General features: G+C 41.9%; 1 protein-coding gene across 1 annotated transcript; it reads right to left on the bottom strand.

Moving 5' to 3' along the window:
* Positions 1-20,044: 20,044 nt before the first annotated feature.
* LOC138362754 (uncharacterized) lies at positions 20,045-20,623 on the bottom strand. The gene has a single exon (XM_069321307.1). The coding sequence runs from the start codon at positions 20,621-20,623 to the stop codon at positions 20,045-20,047; it is 579 nt and encodes a 192-aa protein (XP_069177408.1).
* Positions 20,624-21,290: the final 667 nt, after the last annotated feature.

Genomic DNA, 21,290 nt, shown 5'->3' with positions numbered 1-21,290 from the left:
ACATGGTAGGGGGCGCCAAATGCTAGGGGGCGCCACATGCTAGGGGGCGCCACATGCTAGGGGGTGCCACGTGCAAGGGGGCGCCACATGCTACGGGGCGCCACATGCTAGAGGGGCACCACATGCTAGGGGGCGCCACATGCTATGGGGCACCACATGGTAGGGGGCACCACAGGCTACGGGGTGCCACATGTTAGGGGGGACCCACATACTAAGGGGCGCCACATGTAAGGGGTGGCCACATGCTAATGGGCACCACATGGTTGGGGGCACCACATGCTGCGGGGAGCCACACGATAGGGTGCGCCTCTTGCTAGGGGGGCCCCACATTCTAGGGGGCACCACATGGTAGGGGGCGCCAAATGCTAGGGGGCGCCACATGCTAGGGGCGCCACATGGTAGGGGGCACCACATGGTAAGGGGCACCACATGCTAGGGGGCGCCACATGATAGGGTGCGCCTCTTGCTAGGGGGGCACCACATGGTAGGGGGCACCACATGGTAGGGGGCGCCAAATGCTAGGGGGCGCCACATGGTAGGGGGCACCACATGGTAAGGGGCACCACATGCTAGGGGGCGCCACATGCTAGGGGGCGCCACATACTAGGGGGCGCCACATGCTAGGGGGCGCCACATGCTAGGGGGCGCCACATGCTAGGGGGCGCCACATGCTATGGGGGCACCACATGCAAGGGGGCGTCACATGCTATGGGGCGCCACATGCTAGGGGGCACCACATGCTAGGAGGCGCCAAATGCTATGGGGCGCCAGATGCTAGGGGGCGCCACATGCTAGGGGGCGCCAGTTGCTACAGGACGCCACATGCTACGGGGCGCCACATGATACTGGGCGCCACATGCTAAGGGGCGCCAAATGGTAGGGGGCGCCACATGGTAGGGGGCGCCACATGGTAGGGGGCGCCACATGCTAGGGGGCGCCACATGCTAGGGGGACCCACATGTTAGGGGGGACCCACATGCTAGGGGGCGCAACATGCTAGGGGGCGCCACATGCTATGGGGCACCACACGGTAGGGGGCACCAAAGGCTACAGGGCGCCACATTTTAGGGGGGACCCACATACTAAGGGGCGCCACATGTAAGGGGGGGGGCACATGCTACTGGGCACCACATGGTAGGGGGCACCACATGCTAGGGGGTGCCACATGCTAGGAAGCGCCACATGCTAGGGGGCGCCACATGCTAGGGGCCGCCACATGCTACGGGGCGCCACATGCTAGAGGGGCACCACATGCTAGGGGGCGCCACATGTTAGGGGGGACCCACATACTAAGGGGCGCCACATGTAAGGGGTGGCCACATGCTAATGGGCACCACATGGTAGGGGGCACCACATGCTGCGGGGCGCCACTTGATAGGGAGCGCCTCTTGCTAGGGGGGCACCACATGCTAGGGGGCACCACATGGTAGGGGGCGCCAAATGCTAGGGGGCGCCACATGCTAGGAGGCGCCACATGGTAGGGGGCACCACATGGTAAGGGGCACCACATGCTAGGGGGCGCCACATGCTAGGGGGCGCCACATACTAGGGGGCGCCACATGCTAGGGGGCGCCACATGCTAGGGGGCGCCACATGCTAGGGGGCGCCACATGCTATGGGGGCACCACATGCAAGGGGGCGCCACATGCTAGGGGGTGCCACATGCTAGGGAGCACCACATGCTAGGGAGCGCCACATGCTAGTGAGCGCCACATGATAGGGGGCGCTCTATGCTAGGGGACGCCACGTGGTAGGGGGCGCCACATGGCGCTAGAGGGCGCCACTTGCTAGGGGGCTCCACATGCTAGGGGGCGCCACTTGCTAGGGGGCGCCACATGGTAGGGGCGCCACATGCTAGGGGGTGTCACATGCTAGGGGGCGCCACATGCTAGGGGGCGCCATGTGCTAGGAGGCGACACATGCAAGGGGGGAACCACTTGCTAGGGGGTGCCACATGCTAGGGAGACCCACATGTTAGGGGGGACCCACATGCTAGGGGGCGCCACATGCTAGGGGGGCCACATGCTACAGAGCACCACATGGTTGGGGGCACCACATGCTAGGATTCGCCAAATGCTATGGGGCGCCAAATGCTACGGGGCGCCACATGATACTGGGCGTCACATGCTATGGGGCGCCAAATGGTAGTGGGCGCTACATGGTAGGGGGCGCCACATGCTAGGGGGCGCCACATGCTAGGGTGACCCACATGTTAGGGGGACCCACATGCTAGGGGGCGCAACATGCTAGGGGGACCCACACACTAGGGGGCGCCACATGCTACGGGGCACCACATGGTAGGGGGCACCACAGGCTACGGGACACCATATGCTAAGGAGTGCCACATGCTACGGGGCGCCATACGATTTTCGTATCATCGGCAAATTTGCAAATGTTGCTACTCAAACCTGAATCTAAATTATTTATATATATTATAAACAACAGAGATCCCAGGGCAGAGCCCTGAGGTACTCCACTAACAACATCCCACTCTGACTTAACCCCATTTATACTAACTCTCTGTTTCCTTTGGAATAGCAATGCCCTAATCCAACTTAATATAATATAGCACCCCCAATACCATGAACTTCTATTTTTTTAATTTGTCTTTCATGTGGCACTGTATCAAAAGCTTTGCTAAAGTCAAGGTACACAACATCACAATCCTTACCACTGTCAACTGCCTCAACTATGCTGGAATAGAAAGTTAGCAAATTTGTTAAACATGATCGGCCATTTGTAAAACCATCTTGCGACTCATTTAATAATTTATGTTTTTCAAGAAGGAGACGAATTGTATTTGCAATTATTGATTCAAGTAACTTTCCCACAATAGACGTTAGGCTAATTGACCGATAGTTTGACGCAAGTGATCTATCTCCTTTCTTAAAAATTGGTACCACATTAGCTACCTTCTGGCACTCCAGAGTGCCAGAGTGCTACTCTGGCATTCTGCCTGACTATTGATTTATTAAATATGGTAGACAGTGGCTCGGAAAGCTCCTCTTTGCATTCTTTGAGCACCAAAAATCATTCAGAACTTTGTATACCACCTATGTCAGACCAATCCTGGAGTATGCAGCTCCAGCATGGAGTCAATATCTAGTCAAGCATAAGACCAAACTGGAAAAAGTTCAAAGGTTTGCCACCAGACTAGTTTACCGGGCTGAGAAGCATGAGCTACGAGGAGAGACTACGGGAATTAAACCTCACCTCAAGACAGAAGAGTTAGGGTGCGATATGATCACCACGTTCAAGATTCTCAGAGGAATTGACAGGGTAGATAAAGACGGGCTATTTAACATAAGGGGCACACGCACTAGGTGACACAGGTGGAAACTGAGTGCCCAAATGAGCCACAGAGATATTAGAAAGAAATGTTTAGTGCTTTGATTAGAATATTTTTATAAATAAGTTATATTTTAAATCCATAAATCAAGAAATCCATTTATAATTCATAAATTTGAATCCATAAATCCTGTTACCGAATCAGAATTTTCCCAATTCCGTCCGAAATCTAAACTTATCAAATTTATACCAATTCATGTATTTATTTATACTTGTTCGTGTACTATTGTGTGTTGATACTTTTAATACCCTATATTATTTAATATTTAATTCTCTTCTGTTATACCCACTCATCCATATGAGTGGGTATAACCAAACCACACACTAGTCAGTGAAGAGACGACGACGTTTCGGTCCGTCCTCGACCATTCTCAAGTCGATTTCTCATTTCACAATCGCCTTTTGAATGATCAAGGTTTCAATGATTACGACGACCGAAACGTCGTAATCTCTTTGCAGGCGGTGAGTCACAATAACGTGGCTGAAGTATGTTGACCAGACCACACACTAGAAGGTGAAGGACGTTTCAGTTCGTCCTGGGCCATTCTCAAGTCGATTGTGATGAGGAAGATTTGATTGATAAGCCACCCAAAAGGTGGCACGGGCATAAATAGCCTGTAAGTGGTGGCCCTTTTGAGCCATTACCAGTATCATTAGCTGATGCTGGAGATCTGTGGAGGTGCGACTGCACCCTGCGTGACGGGAGATGTCTCCCCCGTAGACCAAATGTGATGAGGAAGATTGATTGATTGATGAAGATTAAGCCACCAAAATGGTGGCACGGGCCCGTAAGTGGTAGCCCTTTTGAGCCATTTCCAGTATCAAGAGCTGATACTGGAGATCTGCGTGACGGAGATGTCTCCCGTGTGTGATGAGGAAGTTAGGGGATTGTCCTCGTCAACCGGGGGTTGTGATGAGGAAGTAGAGACAGGCAATAAATAGACAAGAGCGAGGTGAGGAGCAAAGTAAGGTGTAGTAGAGGGGATAGTAGTAGGAATAAGAACTGCAGAGGGCCTATTGGCCCATTCGAGGTAACTCCTATTGTAAGCACCGAATGAGAAGGAGATAGTAATAGGAATAAGAAAAGGATAGCAAGGGAACGTGGAAGACAATGAACAGAAAAAAGAGAGAAGAGAGAAAGAAAGATAAATGGAAGAAAAATTAGAAAGATTAGAGCATTTGAGTATATACTGTAAAAGGGAAGAGTCCACAGTAACAAAGCAAGGACTTAAGTTCATGTTGGGTACATTGTGTATTAGAGCCGATTCAACAAAACGGCGTCTGTGTAGTGTAGAGGCAGGAAAAATGATTTTGGAGGAAGACCAATCAATGGGATCCCTCACATAACAGAAGAGAGCATTGTTAGTGTCGGCAGACTTAACACTTCCCTTGTGTTCTTTAAGACTCATTCAGTGTATGGCCAGTTTCGCCAAAGTATTGGAGAGGACAAAACGAACAGGAAACAGAGTTGACACCAGCAGCATTAGAAGCAGGAGGAACAGTGTGAACTAGATTGCTACGAAGTGTGTTAGTTTGTCGAAAGGCGAGTTTAATGTCAGGACGAAAGATATTGGTAAAAGTTTTGAGTTCAGATATGAAGGGAAGGCATAATACAGTACCACTAGTGTTGGAAGCAGGCTTAGGATGAAAGAAATTTCGTTTAGCTTGAGAGTAGGCTCAGTTGATGAAATGCAAAGGGTAACCAAGGTGAGAGAATATTTGTAGATAGAGGCAATTTCAGAATCAAGAAACTGAGGGTCGCTGATGCGTAGAGCGCGGAGGAAGAGAAAGACGAGGTCACATTTCTTAACAGAAGGAGGATGGTAGGAAAAGAAGTGAATGTACATGTCACTATGCATGTACATTCAGAGAAAGAAAAAGAGACAGAGAAAGAGAAAAGAGTTAGAGTCAACACAGAGTCTAATGAGTTCGAGGAAAACGTCAGTGGGAAGCGGGAGAGGAAGAAAGCCCCCAGACGCCTTCTGTCTAAGGAAAGAGAGAACGTCATCGAACATAGCAGAGAGTTGACATCAAGACTAAGCATCTTACAAGAGAGTTGCAGACGCAGTCTTTCTATGAAGTCCTGAGAGTGACGAAGGTGGGCAGGGGAAAAAGTGCCAAGGTAAGGCGTCAGGGTTTTAGTGAGCCAGGAGGCAAAAGGATAGCTGACAGAGCCCCGTGAAGAAATGCTTTGAGTGCTTTGAGATAGGACGAATAGGAACACCAGGTTTATGAGTCTTAGGAAGACCATAGAAATAAGGAAGAGAAGGGCAGATGACACGGAAACGGTTAACGAGATCAAAGTCAAGAGGACAAAGACTAGAGACCTGTCTTAGTATGCGGGTAAAGGAAGTTTTGAGGCGATCCAAAGTAATCTCTTCACTTTTTCACTTCAAAGTCGTAATCTCTTCATTTTTTCACTTCAAAGTCGTAATCTCTTCACTGTCTAGTGTGTGATTTGGTCAACATATTTCAGCCACGTTATTGTGACTCCTCGTCTGCACCCACTTGTACACCTCTATCATATCATAACCAATTCTTTGCCTTACTAGATATTGTAAATTAGGCAGTCAGTCTTTCTTCACATGACCAAATTTTGATATTTATATATTTATTTTTTCTAATTTGCTGGATTAACTTTGTCATCCTTCGCTGGACGCGTTCTACTGAATTTATATCCATTCTATAGGTTCACGACCAAAACTGAACTGAATAATCTATATGGGGCCTAACAAGAGCTAGATATATATCTGTGCTTTGCACGGAATAACACTAGGTGTTTTATTACTAACATTACGAGAAATAAAGCCCTTATTTAGAACATTTATGCATTGATTTTAGTGTGTAAATTGCTACTAATCATGACTCCCAGATTCCTTTTGCAATCAGACGTCGCAATCTCAACACCATCTAAATCGTATCTAATAACACCATCATTACCCAACCTCAAAACCTGTCACTTGTCAGTACAGAGAGAATATTAATTAGGGGTTAAATACATGAACGGTGAACATATTATAAAAATAGGAATAAAGTCACATTAAAAAAGATTGTTGTCGTATGTAGCAAGTTACCAGGTAACATGAAAATAAAATGAAAATAGCTTTTCTATTTTCTATGAGCCAATAGCTCTACAGGTTGGTACTTTAAACATATGGAAGAAAACACGTCATTAATGGTATAACATTTATTAACTTTAAAACACTACTTAACATTTATTATCTTAAAACACTACTTAACATTTATTAACTTTAAAACACTACTTAACATTTATTAACTTTAAAACACTACTTTATATTTATTAACTATAAAACACTACTTATCATTTATTAACCCTTAAAACACTACTTAACATTTATAAACTTTAAAACACTACTTAACATTTATTAACTTTCAAACACTACTTAACATTTACTAACTTTAAAACACTACTTAACATTTATTAACTTTAAAACACTACTTAACATTTATTAACTTTAAAACACTACTTAACATTTATTAACCCTTAAAACACTACTTAACATTTATTAACTTTAAAACACTACTTAACATTTATTAACTTTCAAACACTACTTAACATTTATTAACTTTAAAACACTACTTAACATTTATTAACTTTAAAACACTACTTAACATTTATTAACTTTAAAACACATAACATGATATTGGTTTAATTCCGTTTATGTTACACAATGTCATTGACCATAATATTTTCATAGTCTAGAATTTTCATAGAATTCATAGACAATCGCAGGTGCACGCTCTTTTCGTTCTATCCGCGACCTTCACAATCGTCACGAGTTACATTGTTATTTGATAATGGATTGTCTGTGTTACTTATCCAAAATATTTTACGGATAACTTCATTTGTACCAGCTTCATTTGAACAAGATTTCTCAAGTACAATTATTGTAGAATCCTCAGGAATATGGAATGACTTTGGTATTGACTTAATTTGTCGCTGCCCTTGTTCCTTAGCCTCATCCACTGCTATCGCTCCGAGGCCTCTAGAAGCAGATAAAACTGTACAGTTAAAAGCTTGTCTATTTAACCCCGTTGCGCTATCATGCAAGTTTCTGAAAAATCCATAAAAGGTCCACCCAAACTTATCCAAACGTCTTTCTTTGTAGTGTTCGGTTCCTAAGACATTGAAGGTACAGTAATCGAGGTCATATTCTGAAAAATCGTGGCACTGAGCATCGTGTCCTTCAACATCATCACTAATGCGTTTAACGAAAAGGCATTTGTAACATTGGCGTTTGAGTTCTTGGCGGCCTTCGCCCTTATCGTTGTGCCCGTAATCATAATCGACACTTATTACAGTCTTAATTGTTGTTGGATAGTCTGTATTTCTCATCCAAAATCTTTTTTGATTAAACTCATTTCTGCAAACTTCAACTGGACCAGGTTTTTCAAATTCAAACATCGTAGAGTCTTCTGGAATGTTGAATTTTGGTTTTGACTTAATCGGTTGCTGTCTTTGTTCCTTAGCCTTATCCAAGGTTACAGTAACGAGGCTCTTAGAAGCAGTTAAAACTGTCCCATTAATGGTTTGTCTGGTGTCTGCTAACGCCTCTGCGGTACCAGCTGAGTGCATTAAAAATCCATAAGAGTTGTACCCGAACTTGCCCAAACGTCTTTGTTTGTAGTTTTCGGTTTGTATGAAATTGTAGTCAGAATCGCCTGGACAATAATTACCAAAACAGTCGAAAAGGAAAGGGTCGTGTCCTACATAATCAGCGTTTCTGAATCCATCAACAACGGAGATATCATCATCATCGGAGATATCATCATCATCGGTGTTTTCATCATCATCAGAGTTTTCATCATCATCGGAGTTATCATCATCATTGGAGCTTTCATCATCATCGGGGTATTCATCGTCATCGGGGTATTCATATTCACCGGAGTATTCATATTCACCGGAGTATTCATCGTCACCGGAGTATTCATCAACATAATCAGAAGAGGATTCATCAACAGAGTCAGCATATCCATAATCTGAGCCTTTAAAGGAACGGGAATTGTAAGCTTGGCAATAGACTCCCAAGCGGTCGCTGACATTATCGTTTTGCCCGTGATTGTCATAATCGACACGAGTTACATTCTTAATTGTTGTTGGATTGTCTGTATTTTTTATCGAAAATATCTTACGAATAATTTTGCCAGCTTCACTTGTACTAGGTTTTTCTAAGACACAAATCGTGGAGTTATCAGGAAAGCAAGATTCCGCCATTATACGACAGATTAACACACACTCAGTCGAAAATAGTTTATGCTGCGAAAGCGAGCAGAAAAGTGCCTACTTACTGCGGATATATTGTGCAGTGCTGTACAACAACGCAATACAATAATATGCAGAATATGCTCATAGGGCGAGCCTTGAAGTTGGGACAGCTGAAGAGAAGACGGTGAGAGGAAACGCTGTACTGTACGTAAGAGTTTTCCTTTTTATAATGCACACATTTCACCTCATTCGGGTGAAGTGTATTCGGCTTTCTGTGGTACTACTGCGAATTGTTTTACAAGATTACAAGAAAAATGAAACTGTTGAAGGCATATTGACCCATACGAGAACACTACTTTTTATATTCTTCATAAATCATTCATATGTTTGTCTAAACATTATTTGAAAGAATCCATTAATAGGCAGCTCCTATCTATAACCACCCAATCCCACTCATATACTTGTCCAACCCGCGCTTGAAACAATCGACACCATCTGGTCACCACTTGGTCCGGGAGACATCTCCCGTCACGCAGGGTGCAGTCGCGCCTCCACAGATCTCCAGTATCAGCTCTTGATACTGGTAATGGCTCAAAAGGGCCACCACGTACGGGCTATTCATGCCCGTGCCACCTCTTGGGTGGCTTAATCTTCATCAATCATCAATCAATCGAAACAATCGAGGGACCCCAACTCCACCATGTTACGCGGCAATTGGTTCCACATATCAACAACCCTGTTACTGAACCAGTATTTACCCAAGTCTTTCCTAAATCTAAACTTATCCAATTTATACCCATTGTTTCGTGTCTGTCTTGTGTTGATATTTTTAATACCCTATTAATATCCCCCCTGTTATGTCCATCCATCCAATTGTAAACCTCTATCATGTCACCCCTAACTCTTCGCCTTTCCAGTGAATGCAACTTAAGCTTTGTTAATCTTTCTTCACATGAAAGATTTCTGATTTGGGAAATTAACTTAGTCATCCTACGTTGGACACGTTCAAGTGAATTTATATCCATTCTATAATACGGCGACCAAAACTGAACTGCATAATCTAAATGGGGCCTAACTAGAGCAAGATATAGCTTAAGAACCACACCAGGAGTCTTGTTACTAACGCTTCAATTAATAAATCCCAGTGTCCTATTCGCCTTCATACGAACATTCATGCATTGATCCTTTTGTTTTAAATTCTTACTAATCGTAACTCCCAGATCCCTTTCGCAATCCGACTTGCAATTTCAACACCATCTAGCTCGTGTCTTGTACTCATGTCTGCACTGAAAAAATAGATATTATCGCGTTTACCGAAACGTGGATGAATGTAGAAAATAGAGAACTATTAGCTGAATATCAAATAAATGGATTTAAATTATTTCACACAGATAGATATATTAGACGAGGAGAGGGAGTAGCCATATACGTTAGGGACAATTTGAAATGTAGTCTCAAAGAGGGAATGAAGTCTGAGCCACACACAGAAACTATTTGGATAGAATTAAACGAAAAAGCAAATAATATTATAATAGGAGTTATATATAGGCCACCAAATTTAGACAGAAAGGAAGCAAAGCATCTATGGGATGAAATATCTAGAGCATCTAGATCTAACAGTATTTTTGTCATGGGGTACTTTAATTTTAGTGGAATAAACTGGTTGAACAAAACAGGGAATAATGAAGTAGAAGATTTTCTAGAATTAATTGACGATTGCTTTCTTACGCAACACATTAAGGAACCAACGCGGGAAAAAATTATTTTAGATTTAGTGTTAACTAACAGGGAAACACAAATTAAGGACATCGAAATAGGGAATGAACTAGGGAACATTGATCATAAAGAAATCAGATTTAGCATAGAAGGGAATAGATCTGTAGAAGAAAATTCTGTTAAAGTACTTTATTTTCGAAAAGCTAATTTCAATAACCTAAGAAATTTATTGGGTCAAATATATTGGAAAGTCTTGGGTATGGGAAGTGGGCCGGTCTTAGAGCCAGACGTGAACCCAGCGATAGGTGACGTAAAGGGGTTTTCAATGTGGACTCAAAATATAACATATTTAAAAATATTCTAAGCGAGGCCCAGGAAGGATTAGTGAATGATTTGGTGAGTTTGGTTGGAGCTCTGAGAGCAGAGATGGATTCCCTGCAGGAGGAGGTACGACGGCTGAGACTTCGAGAGGAAACGAAGGAGGAGACCAGTGTTGACGAGACCTCATCGTGGAGAGTAGTGAAAGACAGGGGTCTTAAGAAGACCTTGACAAGGCCGCCTACAGACGCCCTAAGGACGGCAAATTCATTTGCCGTGTTGGAGGACGAGTGCTGTAGTGCGCCTGCAGCGAGGAACAGCGGAGCGCAGGCCCCTCAGGCTGCTCAGAAAGTTAGGGCGGTACCGAAGCGAATTTTGGTTGTGGGAGATTCCCAGGTGAGGTATTTAGACAGAACGTTTTGTGCCAGAAATAGGGGGAACAGATTAAAGGTTTGCTATCCGGGAGCTGGAATTGGTGATATTGTTGAAAACATGAATGATATTATGACGGGAAATGGGAACAAACCCATTATTTGTATTAGTGCAGTGGGTAATGATGTTGGGCGAGTTAGGAGTGAGGAACTAATACAGAGAATTTTAGGACAGCCATTGAACTGAATTAATTAGCCATTGAATTGGAGCAAGGGAGGAATCCCGATCATATGTGGCATTCTTCCAAGAAAGGGAGTGGGAAATGAATGGATGTCGAGGGCACTTGGTGTCAATTGCCGGCTGGAAAGATATTGCAAATCAAATGCAATATCTTTCATAGACAACTGGGAACGTTTCTATGGAAGAAATGAAATGTATGCTCGTGATGGGGTGCATCTATCGAGGGCTGGGGTTGTTGCTGTTGCGAACTCGTTGGAAGAAGTGGTTAGAGGTGTTTGTTTGGGTTTAAACTGTTAGTAGATAGTGGTATGGGAAATGATTTGGAGGAAGGAGGTAATAAAAGTATGTGTTCGTGGGAGAAAAGAATTGGCAAAATGATCAGGGAAAGAAAAGAGCCTCAAAATAACAATTCACTTAGGATATATTACACTAACAGTAGAAGTCTAAGAAATAAAATTAATGAATTAAATGCTCTTGTCTGCACAGAAAAAATAGATATTATTGCACTTACCGAAACGTGGATGAATGTAGAAAATAGAGAACTATTAGCTGAATATCAGATAAATGGATTTAAACTATTTCACACAGATAGATATATTAGACGAGGAGGGGGAGTAGCCATATATGTTAGGGACAATTTGAAATGTAGTCTCAAAGAGGGAATCAGAACTGAGCAACACACAGAAACTATTTGGATAGAATTAAACGAAAAAGCAAATAATATTATAATAGGAGTTATATATAGGCCACCAAATTTACACAGAATGGAAGCAAAGCATCTATGGAATGAAATATCTAGAGCATCTAGATCTAACAGTATTTATGTCATGGGTGACTTTAATTTTAGTGGAATAAACTAGGTGAACAAAACAGGGAATAGTGAGGCAGAAGATTTTCTAGAATTAATTGACGATTGCTTTCTTAGGCAACAAACTAAGGAACCAACGCGGGAAAATAATATTTTAGATTTAATGTTAACTAACAGGGAAACACAAATTAATGACATCGAAATAGGGAGTGAGCTAGGGAACAGTGATCACAAAGTAATCAGATTTAGCATAGAATGGAATAGACCTGTAGGAGAAAATTCTGTTAAAGTGCCAGATTTTCGAAAAGGTGATTTTAATAGCCTAAGAAATTTTTTGGGTCAAATAGATTGGAAAGTCTTGGGTATAGGGTGTGGGCTGGTCTTAGAGTGAGACATGAACCCAGGGACAGGTGACGTAAAAGAGGATTTCGATGTGGATTTAATATATAACTTATTTAAGAATATTCTAAACAAAGCACAGGAACGTAGTATACCATACAAATTGAATAGATCGAATACTAATGACCCAAAGTGGATAACAAATAATTTAAAGAACCTTTTTTTAAAAAGAGAGCTTGGTACAAAAGGATTAACAATGGGGAAGGCAGGTTAGAACAGGAATTCATACAACTGGTTAGAATTTTTTTTTTTTTTTTTGAGATATATACAAGAGTTGTTACATTCTTGTACAGCCACTAGTACGCGTAGCGTTTCGGGCAGGTCCCTGGAATACGATCCCCGTCGCGAAGAATCGTTTTTTCATCCAAGTACACATTTTACTGTTGCGTTAAACAGAGGCTACAGTTAAGGAATTGCGCCCAGTATATCCTCCCCGGCCAGGATACGAACCCATGACATAGCGCTCGCGGAACGCCAGGCGAGTGCCTTACCACTACACCACGGAGACTAATGTAAATGTTAAAAAAGAGATTAGGAAAGCAAAAAGAAACTATGAAGTTCGCATAGCAGAGCAAGCAAAGACAAATCCTAAAGGGTTTTTTCAGTTATATCGAACTAAGACTAGGGAAAGGATAGGTCCATTAAAATCTGAGACAGGTCAAATAACGGATAATGACAAGGAGATGAGTAGTATTTTTAACAAATATTTTATATCTGTATTTACTAAAGAAGAACTTAACAATATGCCTTCAGCCGAACAAGTCTATGTGGGTGGGGATGAGGACAGGTTGACTAGTTTAGCAGTTACCAGGGAGGATGTAATTAAACAATTAGAAAAACTAAAACCAAACAAATCCCAATGGGCCGGATGAAGTGTTTGCCAGGGTGCTTAAAGAATGCAAAGAGGAGCTTTCCGAGCCACTGTCTACCATATTTATAAATCAATAGAGTCAGGCAGAGTGCCAGAGTCATGGAAGGTAGCTAATGTGGTACTAATTTTTAAGAAAGGAGATAGATCACTTGCTCAAACTATCGGCCAATTAGCCTAACGTCTATTGTGGGAAAGTTACTTGAATCAATAATTGCAAATACAATTCGTCTCCATCTTGAAAAACATAAATTAATAAATGAGTCGCAACATGGTTTTACAAATGGCCGTTCATGTTTACTAAATTTGCTAATTTTTTATTCCAGCATAGTTGAGGCAGTTGATAGTGGTAAGGAATGTGATGTTGTGTACCTTGACTTTAGCAAAGCTTTTGATACAGTGCCACATGAAAGACTAATTAAAAAAATAGAAGCTCATAGTATTGGGGGTGCTATATTAACTTGGATTAGGGCATGGCTATTCCAAAGGAAACAGAGAGTTAGAATAAATGGAGTTTAGTCAGAGTGGGATAATGTTGTTAGTGGTGTACCTCAGGGCTCTGTCCTGGGACCTCTGTTGTTTATAATATGTATAAATGATTTAGATTCAGGATACAACTCAGACGAATTGTATTTGCAATTATTGATTCAAGTAACTTTCCCACAATAGACGGTAGGCTAATTGGCCGATAGTTTGACGCAAGTGATCTATCTCCTTTCTTAAAAATTGGTACCACATTAGCTACCTTCTGGCACTCTGGCACTCCAGAGTGCTACTCTCGCACTCTGCCTGACTCTATTGATTTATTAAATATGGTAGACAGTGGCTCGGAAAGCTCCTCTTTGCATTCTTTAAGCACCAAGAATCATTCAGACCTTTGTATACCACCTATGTCAGACCAATCCTGGAGTATGCAGCTCCAGCATGGAGTCAATATCTAGTCAAGCATAAGACCAAACTGGAAAAAGTTCAAAGGTTTGCCCCCAGACTAGTATGCCGGGCTGAGAGGCATGAGCTACGAGGAGAGACTACGGGAATTAAACCTCACCTCAAGACAGAAGAGTTAGGGTGGAATATGATCACCACGTACAAGATTCTCAGAGGAATTGACAGGGTAGATAAAGACGGGCTATTTAACATAAGGGGCACACGCACTAGGGGACACAGGTGGAAACTGAGTGCCCAAATGAGCCACAGAGATATTAGAAAGAATTGTTTAGTGCTTTGATTAGAATATTTTTATAAATAAGTTATATTTTAAATCCATAAATCAAGAAATCCATTTATAATTCATAAATCCTGTTACCGAATCAGAATTTTCCCAATTCCGTCCGAAATCTAAACTTATCAAATTTATACCAATTCATGTATTTATTTATACTTGTTCGTGTACTATTGTGTGTTGATACTTTTAATACCCTATAAGTATTCTCTTCTGTTATACCCACTCATCCATATGAGTGGGTATAACCACTCATATGGATGAGTGGTTAACCAAACCACACACTAGTCAGTGAAGAGACGACGACGTTTCGGTCCGTCCTCGACCATTCTCAAGTAGATTTCTCATTTCACAATCGCCTTTTGAATGATCCAGGTTTGAATGATTACGACGACCGAAACGTCGTAATCTCTTTGCAGGCGATGAGTCACAATAACGTGGCTGAAGTATGTTGACCAGACCACACACTAGAAGGTGAAGGACGTTTCGGTTCGTCCTGGACCATTCTCAAGTCGATTGTGATGAGGAAGATTTGATTGATAAGCCACCCAAAAGGTGGCACGGGCATAAATAGCCTGTAAGTGGTGGCCCTTTTGAGCCATTACCTCATTGAGCCATTCATTAGCTGATGCTGGAGATCTGTGGAGGTGCGACTGCACCCTGCGTGACGGGAGATGTCTCCCACGTGGACCAAATGTGATGAGGAAGATTGAGTGATTGATGAAGATTAAGCCACCCAAAAGGTGGCACGGGCATGAATAGCCCGTAAGTGGTAGCCCTTTTGAGCCATTTCCAGTATCAAGAGCTGATACTGAAGATCTGCATGACGGAGATGTCTCCCGTGTGTGATGAGGAAGTTAGGGGATTGTCCTCGTAAACCGGGGGTTGTAATGAGGAAGTAGAGACAGGCAATAAATAGACAAGAGCGAGGTGAGGAGCAAAGTAAGGTGTAGTAGAGGGGATAGTAGTGGAAATAAGAACTGCAGAGGGCCTATTGGCTCATTCGAGGCAACTCCTATTGTAACCACCGAATGAGAAGATGGTAATAGGAATAAGAAAAGGATAGCAAGGGAACGTGGAAGACAATGAACAGAAAAAAAAGAGAAGAGAGAAAGAAAGATAAATGGAAGAAAAATTAGAAAGATTAGAGCATTTGAGTATATACTGTAAAAGGAAAGAGTCCACAGTAACAAAGCAAGGATTTAAGTTCATGTTGGATACATTGTGTATTAGAGCCGATTCAACAAAACGGCGTCTGTGTAGTGTAGAGGCAGGAAACATTATTTTGGAGGAAGACCAATCAATGGGATCCCTCACATAACAGAAGAGAGCATTGTTAGTGTCGGCAGACTTAACACTTCTCTTGTGTTCTTTAAGTCTCATTCAGTGTATGGCCAGTTTCGCCAAAGTATTGGAGAGGACAAAACGAACAGGAAACAGAGTTGACACCAGCAGCATTAGAAGCAGGAGGAACAGTGTGAACTAGATTGCTACGAAGTGTGTTATTTTGTCGAAAGGCGAGTTTAATGTCAGGACGAAAGGTATGGGTAAAAGTTTTGAGTTCAGATATGAAGGGAAGGCATAGTACACTATCACTAGTGTTGGAAGCAGGCTTAGGATGAAAGAAATTTCGTTTAGCTTGAGAGTAGGCTCAGTTGATGAAATGCAAAGGGTAACCAAGGTGAGAGAATGATTTGTAGATAGAGGCAATTTCAGAATCAAGAAACTGAGGGTCGCTGATGCGTAGAGCGCGGAGAAAGAGAAAGACGAGGTCACTTTTCTTAACAGAAGGAGGAAAAGAAGTGAATGTACATGCCACTATGCATGTACATTCAGAGAAAGAAAAAGAGACAGAGAAAGAGTCAACACAGAGTCTAATGAGTTCGAGGAAAACGTCAGTGGGAAGCGGGAGAGGAAGAAAGCCCTCAGACGCCTTCTGTCTAAGGAAAGAGAGAACGTCATAGAACATAGCAGAGAGTTGACATCAAGACTAAGCATCTTACAAGAGAGTTGCAGACGCAGTCTTTCTATGAAGTCCTGAGAGTGACGAAGGTGGGCAGTGGAAAAAGTGCCAAAGTAAGGCGTCAGGGTTTAGTGAGCCAGGAGGCAAAAGGATAGCTGACAGAGCCCCGTGAGGAAATGATAGGACGAAGAGGAACACCAGGTTTATGAGTCTTAGGAAGACCATAGAAATAAGGAGGAGAAGGGCAGATGACACGGAAACGGTTAACGAGATCAAAGTCAGGAGGACAAAGACTAGAGACCTGTCTTAGTATGCGGGTAAAGGAAGTTTTGAGGCGATCCAAAGTAATCTCTTCACTTTTTCACTTCAAAGTCGTAATCTCTTCATTTTTTCACTTCAAAGTCGTAATCTCTTCACTGTCTAGTGTGTGATTTGGTCAACATATTTCAGCCACGTTATTGTGACTCCTCGTCTGCACCCACTTGTACACCTCTATCATATCATAAACAATTCTTTGCCTTACTAGATAACGTAAATTAGGCAGTCAGTCTTTCTTCACATGACCAAATTTTGATAATAATATATTTGTTTTTTCTAATTTGCAGCATTAACTTTGTCATCCTTCGCTGGACGCGTTCTACTGAATTTATATCCATTCTATAGGTTCACGACCAAAACTGAACTGAATAATCTATATGGGGCCTAAAAAGAGCTAGATATATATCTGTGCTTTGCACGGAATAACACTAGGTGTTTTATTACTAACATTACGAGAAATAAAGCCTTTATTTAGAACATTTATGCATTGATTTTAGTGTGTAAATTGCTACTAATCATGACTCCCAGATTACTTTTGCAATCAGACGTCGCAATCTCAACACCATCTAAATCGTATCAAATAACTCCATCATTACCCAACCTCAAAACCTGTCACTTGTCAGTACAGAGAAAATATTAATTAGGGGTTAAATACATAAACGGTGAACATATTATAAAAATAGGAATAAAGTCACGTTAAAAAAGATTGTTGTCGTATGTAGCAAGTTACCAGGTAACATGAAAATAAAATGAAAATAGCTTTTCTATTTTCTATGAGCCAATAGCTCTACAGGTTGGTACTTTAAACATATGGAAGAAAACACGTCATTAATGGTATAACATTTATTAACTTTAAAACACTACTTAACATTTATTAACTTAAAACACTACTTAACATTTATTAACTTTAAAACACTACTTAACATTTATTAACTTTAAAACACTACTTAACATTTATTAACTATAAAACACTACTTAACATTTATTAACTTTAAAACACTACTTAACATTTATTAACTTTAAAACACTACTTAACATTTATTAACTTTAAAACACTACTTAACATTTATTTACCCTTAAAACACTACTTAACATTTATTAACTTTAAAACACTACTTAACATTTATTAACTTTAAAACACATAATATGATATTGGTTTAATTCCGTTTATGTTACACAATGTCATTAACCATAATATTTTCATAGTCTAGAATTTTCATAGAATTCATAGACAATCGCAGGTGCACGCACTTTTCGTTCTATCCGCGACCTTCACAATCGTCACGAGTTACATTGTTATTTGATAATGGATTGTCTGTGTTACTTATCCAAAATATTTTACGGATAACTTCATTTGTACCAGCTTCATTTGAACAAGATTTCTCAAGTACAATTATTGTAGAATCCTCAGGAATATGGAATGACTTTGGTATTGACTTAATTTGTCGCTGTCCTTGTTCCTTAGCCTCATCCACTGCTACCGCTCCGAGGCCTCTAGAAGCAGATAAAACTGTACAGTTAAAAGCTTGTCTATTTAACCCCGTTGCGCTATCATACAAGTTTCTGAAAAATCCATAAAAGGTCCACCCAATCTTATCCAAACGTCTTTCTTTGTTGTGTTCGGTTCCTAAGACATTGAAGGTACAATAATCGAGGTCATATTCTGAAAAATCGTGGCACTGAGCATCGTGTCCTTCAACATCATCACTAATGCGTTTAACGAAAAGGCATTTGTAACATTGGCGTTTGAGTTCTTGGCGGCCTTCGCCCTTATCGTTGTGCCCGTAATCATAATCGACACTTATTACAGTCTTAATTGTTGTTGGATAGTCTGTATTTCTCATCCAAAATCTTTTTTGATTAAACTCATTTCTGCAAACTTCAACTGGACCAGGTTTTTCAAATTCAAACATCGTAGAGTCTTCTGGAATGTTGAATTTTGGTTTTGACTTAATCGGTTGCTGTTTTTGTTCCTTAGCCTTATCCAAGGTTACAGTAACGAGGCTCTTAGAAGCAGTTAAAACTGTCCCGTTAATGGTTTGTCTGGTGTCTGCTAACGCCTCTGCGGTACCAGCTGAGTGCATTAAAAATCCATAAGAGTTGTACCCGAACTTGCCCAAACGTCTTTGTTTGTAGTTTTCGGTTTGTATGAAATTGTAGTCAGAATCGCCTGGACAATAATTACCAAAACAGTCGAAAAGGTAAGGGTCGTGTCCTACATAATCAGCGTTTCTGAATCCATCAACATCGGAGATATCATCATCATCGGTGTTTTCATCATCATCGGAGTTATCATCATCATTGGAGCTTTCATCATCATCGGGGTATTCAACGTCATCGGGGTATTCATATTCACCGGAGTATTCATATTCACCGGAGTATTCATATTCACCGGAGTATTCATATTCACCGGAGTATTCATCGTCACCGGAGTATTCATCGTCACCGGAGTATTCATCGTCACCGGAGTATTCATCGTCACCGGAGTATTCATCGTCACCGGAGTATTCATCAACATAATCAGAAGAGGAATCATCAACAGAGTCAGCATATCCATAATCTGAGCCTTTAAAGGAACGGGAATTGTAAGCTTGGCAATAGACTCCCAAGCGGTCGCTGACATTATCGTTTTGCCCGTGATTGTCATAATCGACACGAGTTACATTCTTAATTGTTGTTGGATTGTCTGTATTTTTTATCGAAAATATCTTACGAATAATTTTGCCAGCTTCACTTGTACTAGGTTTTTCTAAGACACAAATCGTGGAGTTATCAGGAAAGTAAGATTCCGCCATTATACGACAGAGTAACACACACTCAGTCGAAAATAGTTTATGCTGCGAAAGCGAGCAGAAAAGTGCCTACTTACTGCAGATATATTGTGCAGTGCTGTACAACAACGCAATACAATAATATGCAGAATATGCTCATAGGGCGAGCCTTGAAGTTGGGACAGCTGAAGAGAAGACGGTGAGAGGAAACGCTGCACTGGATTACGGATTAAAAAGTCCATAGAGCTGGCAAGCAGGGGATGGAAGAACGGGGCGAGGTTGCAGAAATCTTGAGCAAGGATCTGGAGATGAGGTGAAGAGGGGAGATGAAAGATCGGTGGCCCAACCACCGCGGATTAGAACTTGAGTAGATGGAAGTAGAATTGAGTTGGGCGTCATTTGCAGTCCACGCAGAGGCCAGGAACGCAAGCAGCTGGCAGTTGATGGTAATTGAAGGTTGATTACTTCATTGGTTTACTTCTTTCTTGATGGTGGGAGCAAGGTCTGATCTTTGGTCTTTGTTTTCGGCTTGTCTTTCTTGGCGGTCCGACTTCGTGTTGACATTGCTGTGGGATCAATAGCGTCATAAAGAAAATCGGCAGATGAATAGTTGTATTTCTGTGAAGGTGGAGATGTCGTTCCCACAGAGACATCCTCATCTGATGAGTCAGATGAGTACATACCAGGAGATGTGGGTCTTGGAAGTAGTGTTCCTGATGGTTTGGTAGCAGCGGTAGGACTTACTGCAGATGTAGAAGGTTCAGTGGATGTATGTACTGTGGGTGGAGATGTAACAGGAGATGGTGGATGAGAAGTCGTCGGCTTCTGGGTTGCTACCATGCCAGGAGCAGATGTTGCAGCTGCAGTAGGTTCAGTATCGTTCACAGCAATGTCCGAGGCTGGACCAGGAGCTGGAGCATCATCCGACAATGGGTTTGAAGGGTCGGGGACTAGCACAGTGGTCCCTGAAGGTTTGGTATGAAGAGGTGTTGGTTGACTCTGCTGGGTTGAAGGTTCATTGCCCGTTCGTTCTTGAATTTCTTTCTTTATCATAGCGGCGTGTTTCGGATATTTCACGTAGTATTGAGGGTCAATAATGGCAGGGTGGAGTATGGTAACATCAGTGCAGTAACGAACTGTGTCAGCCTCAACGTACCAAAACTCTCTGCGGGTTCCGCTGCACTGTACGTCAGAGTTTTCCTTTTTATAATGCACACATTTCACCTCATTCGGGTGAAGTGTATTCGGCTTTCTGTGGTACTACTGCGAATTGTTTTACAAGATTACAAGAAAAATGAAACTGTTGAAGGCATAATGACCCATACGAGAACACTACTTTTTATATTCTTCATAAATCATTCATATGTTTGTCTAAACATTATTTGAAAGAATCCATTAATACCTCTTCTCTCATGTTAGTCGGTAGGTTGTTCCATAAATCGGAGAACCGCTATGCAAACCAGCATTTATCCTGGCCATTATTGAACCTAAATTTATTCATTTCATATCAATTCTTTCAACTCTTTTTTTTCCAAAACATATAGAAAGTATACTTAAATTCCATTTCCTATAAACTGTCCAATAATGCACTCATTTTTCTTTATAATTACACAGAAACTTAGCTATGATTTTTCAATTCTCTCCGTATCAGAAAGGCTTCTTATATCTTTTAATAACTTTTTCACACATCCCTATAAGCAATCCTTTAAATTTATCTCCT

This window comes from Procambarus clarkii, chromosome 9, assembly GCF_040958095.1.
Source record: "Procambarus clarkii isolate CNS0578487 chromosome 9, FALCON_Pclarkii_2.0, whole genome shotgun sequence".
NCBI lineage: Eukaryota > Metazoa > Arthropoda > Malacostraca > Decapoda > Cambaridae > Procambarus > Procambarus clarkii.
Note: the sequence above shows the minus strand (reverse complement) of the source record. Positions and strands in the feature narration are given on the sequence as shown.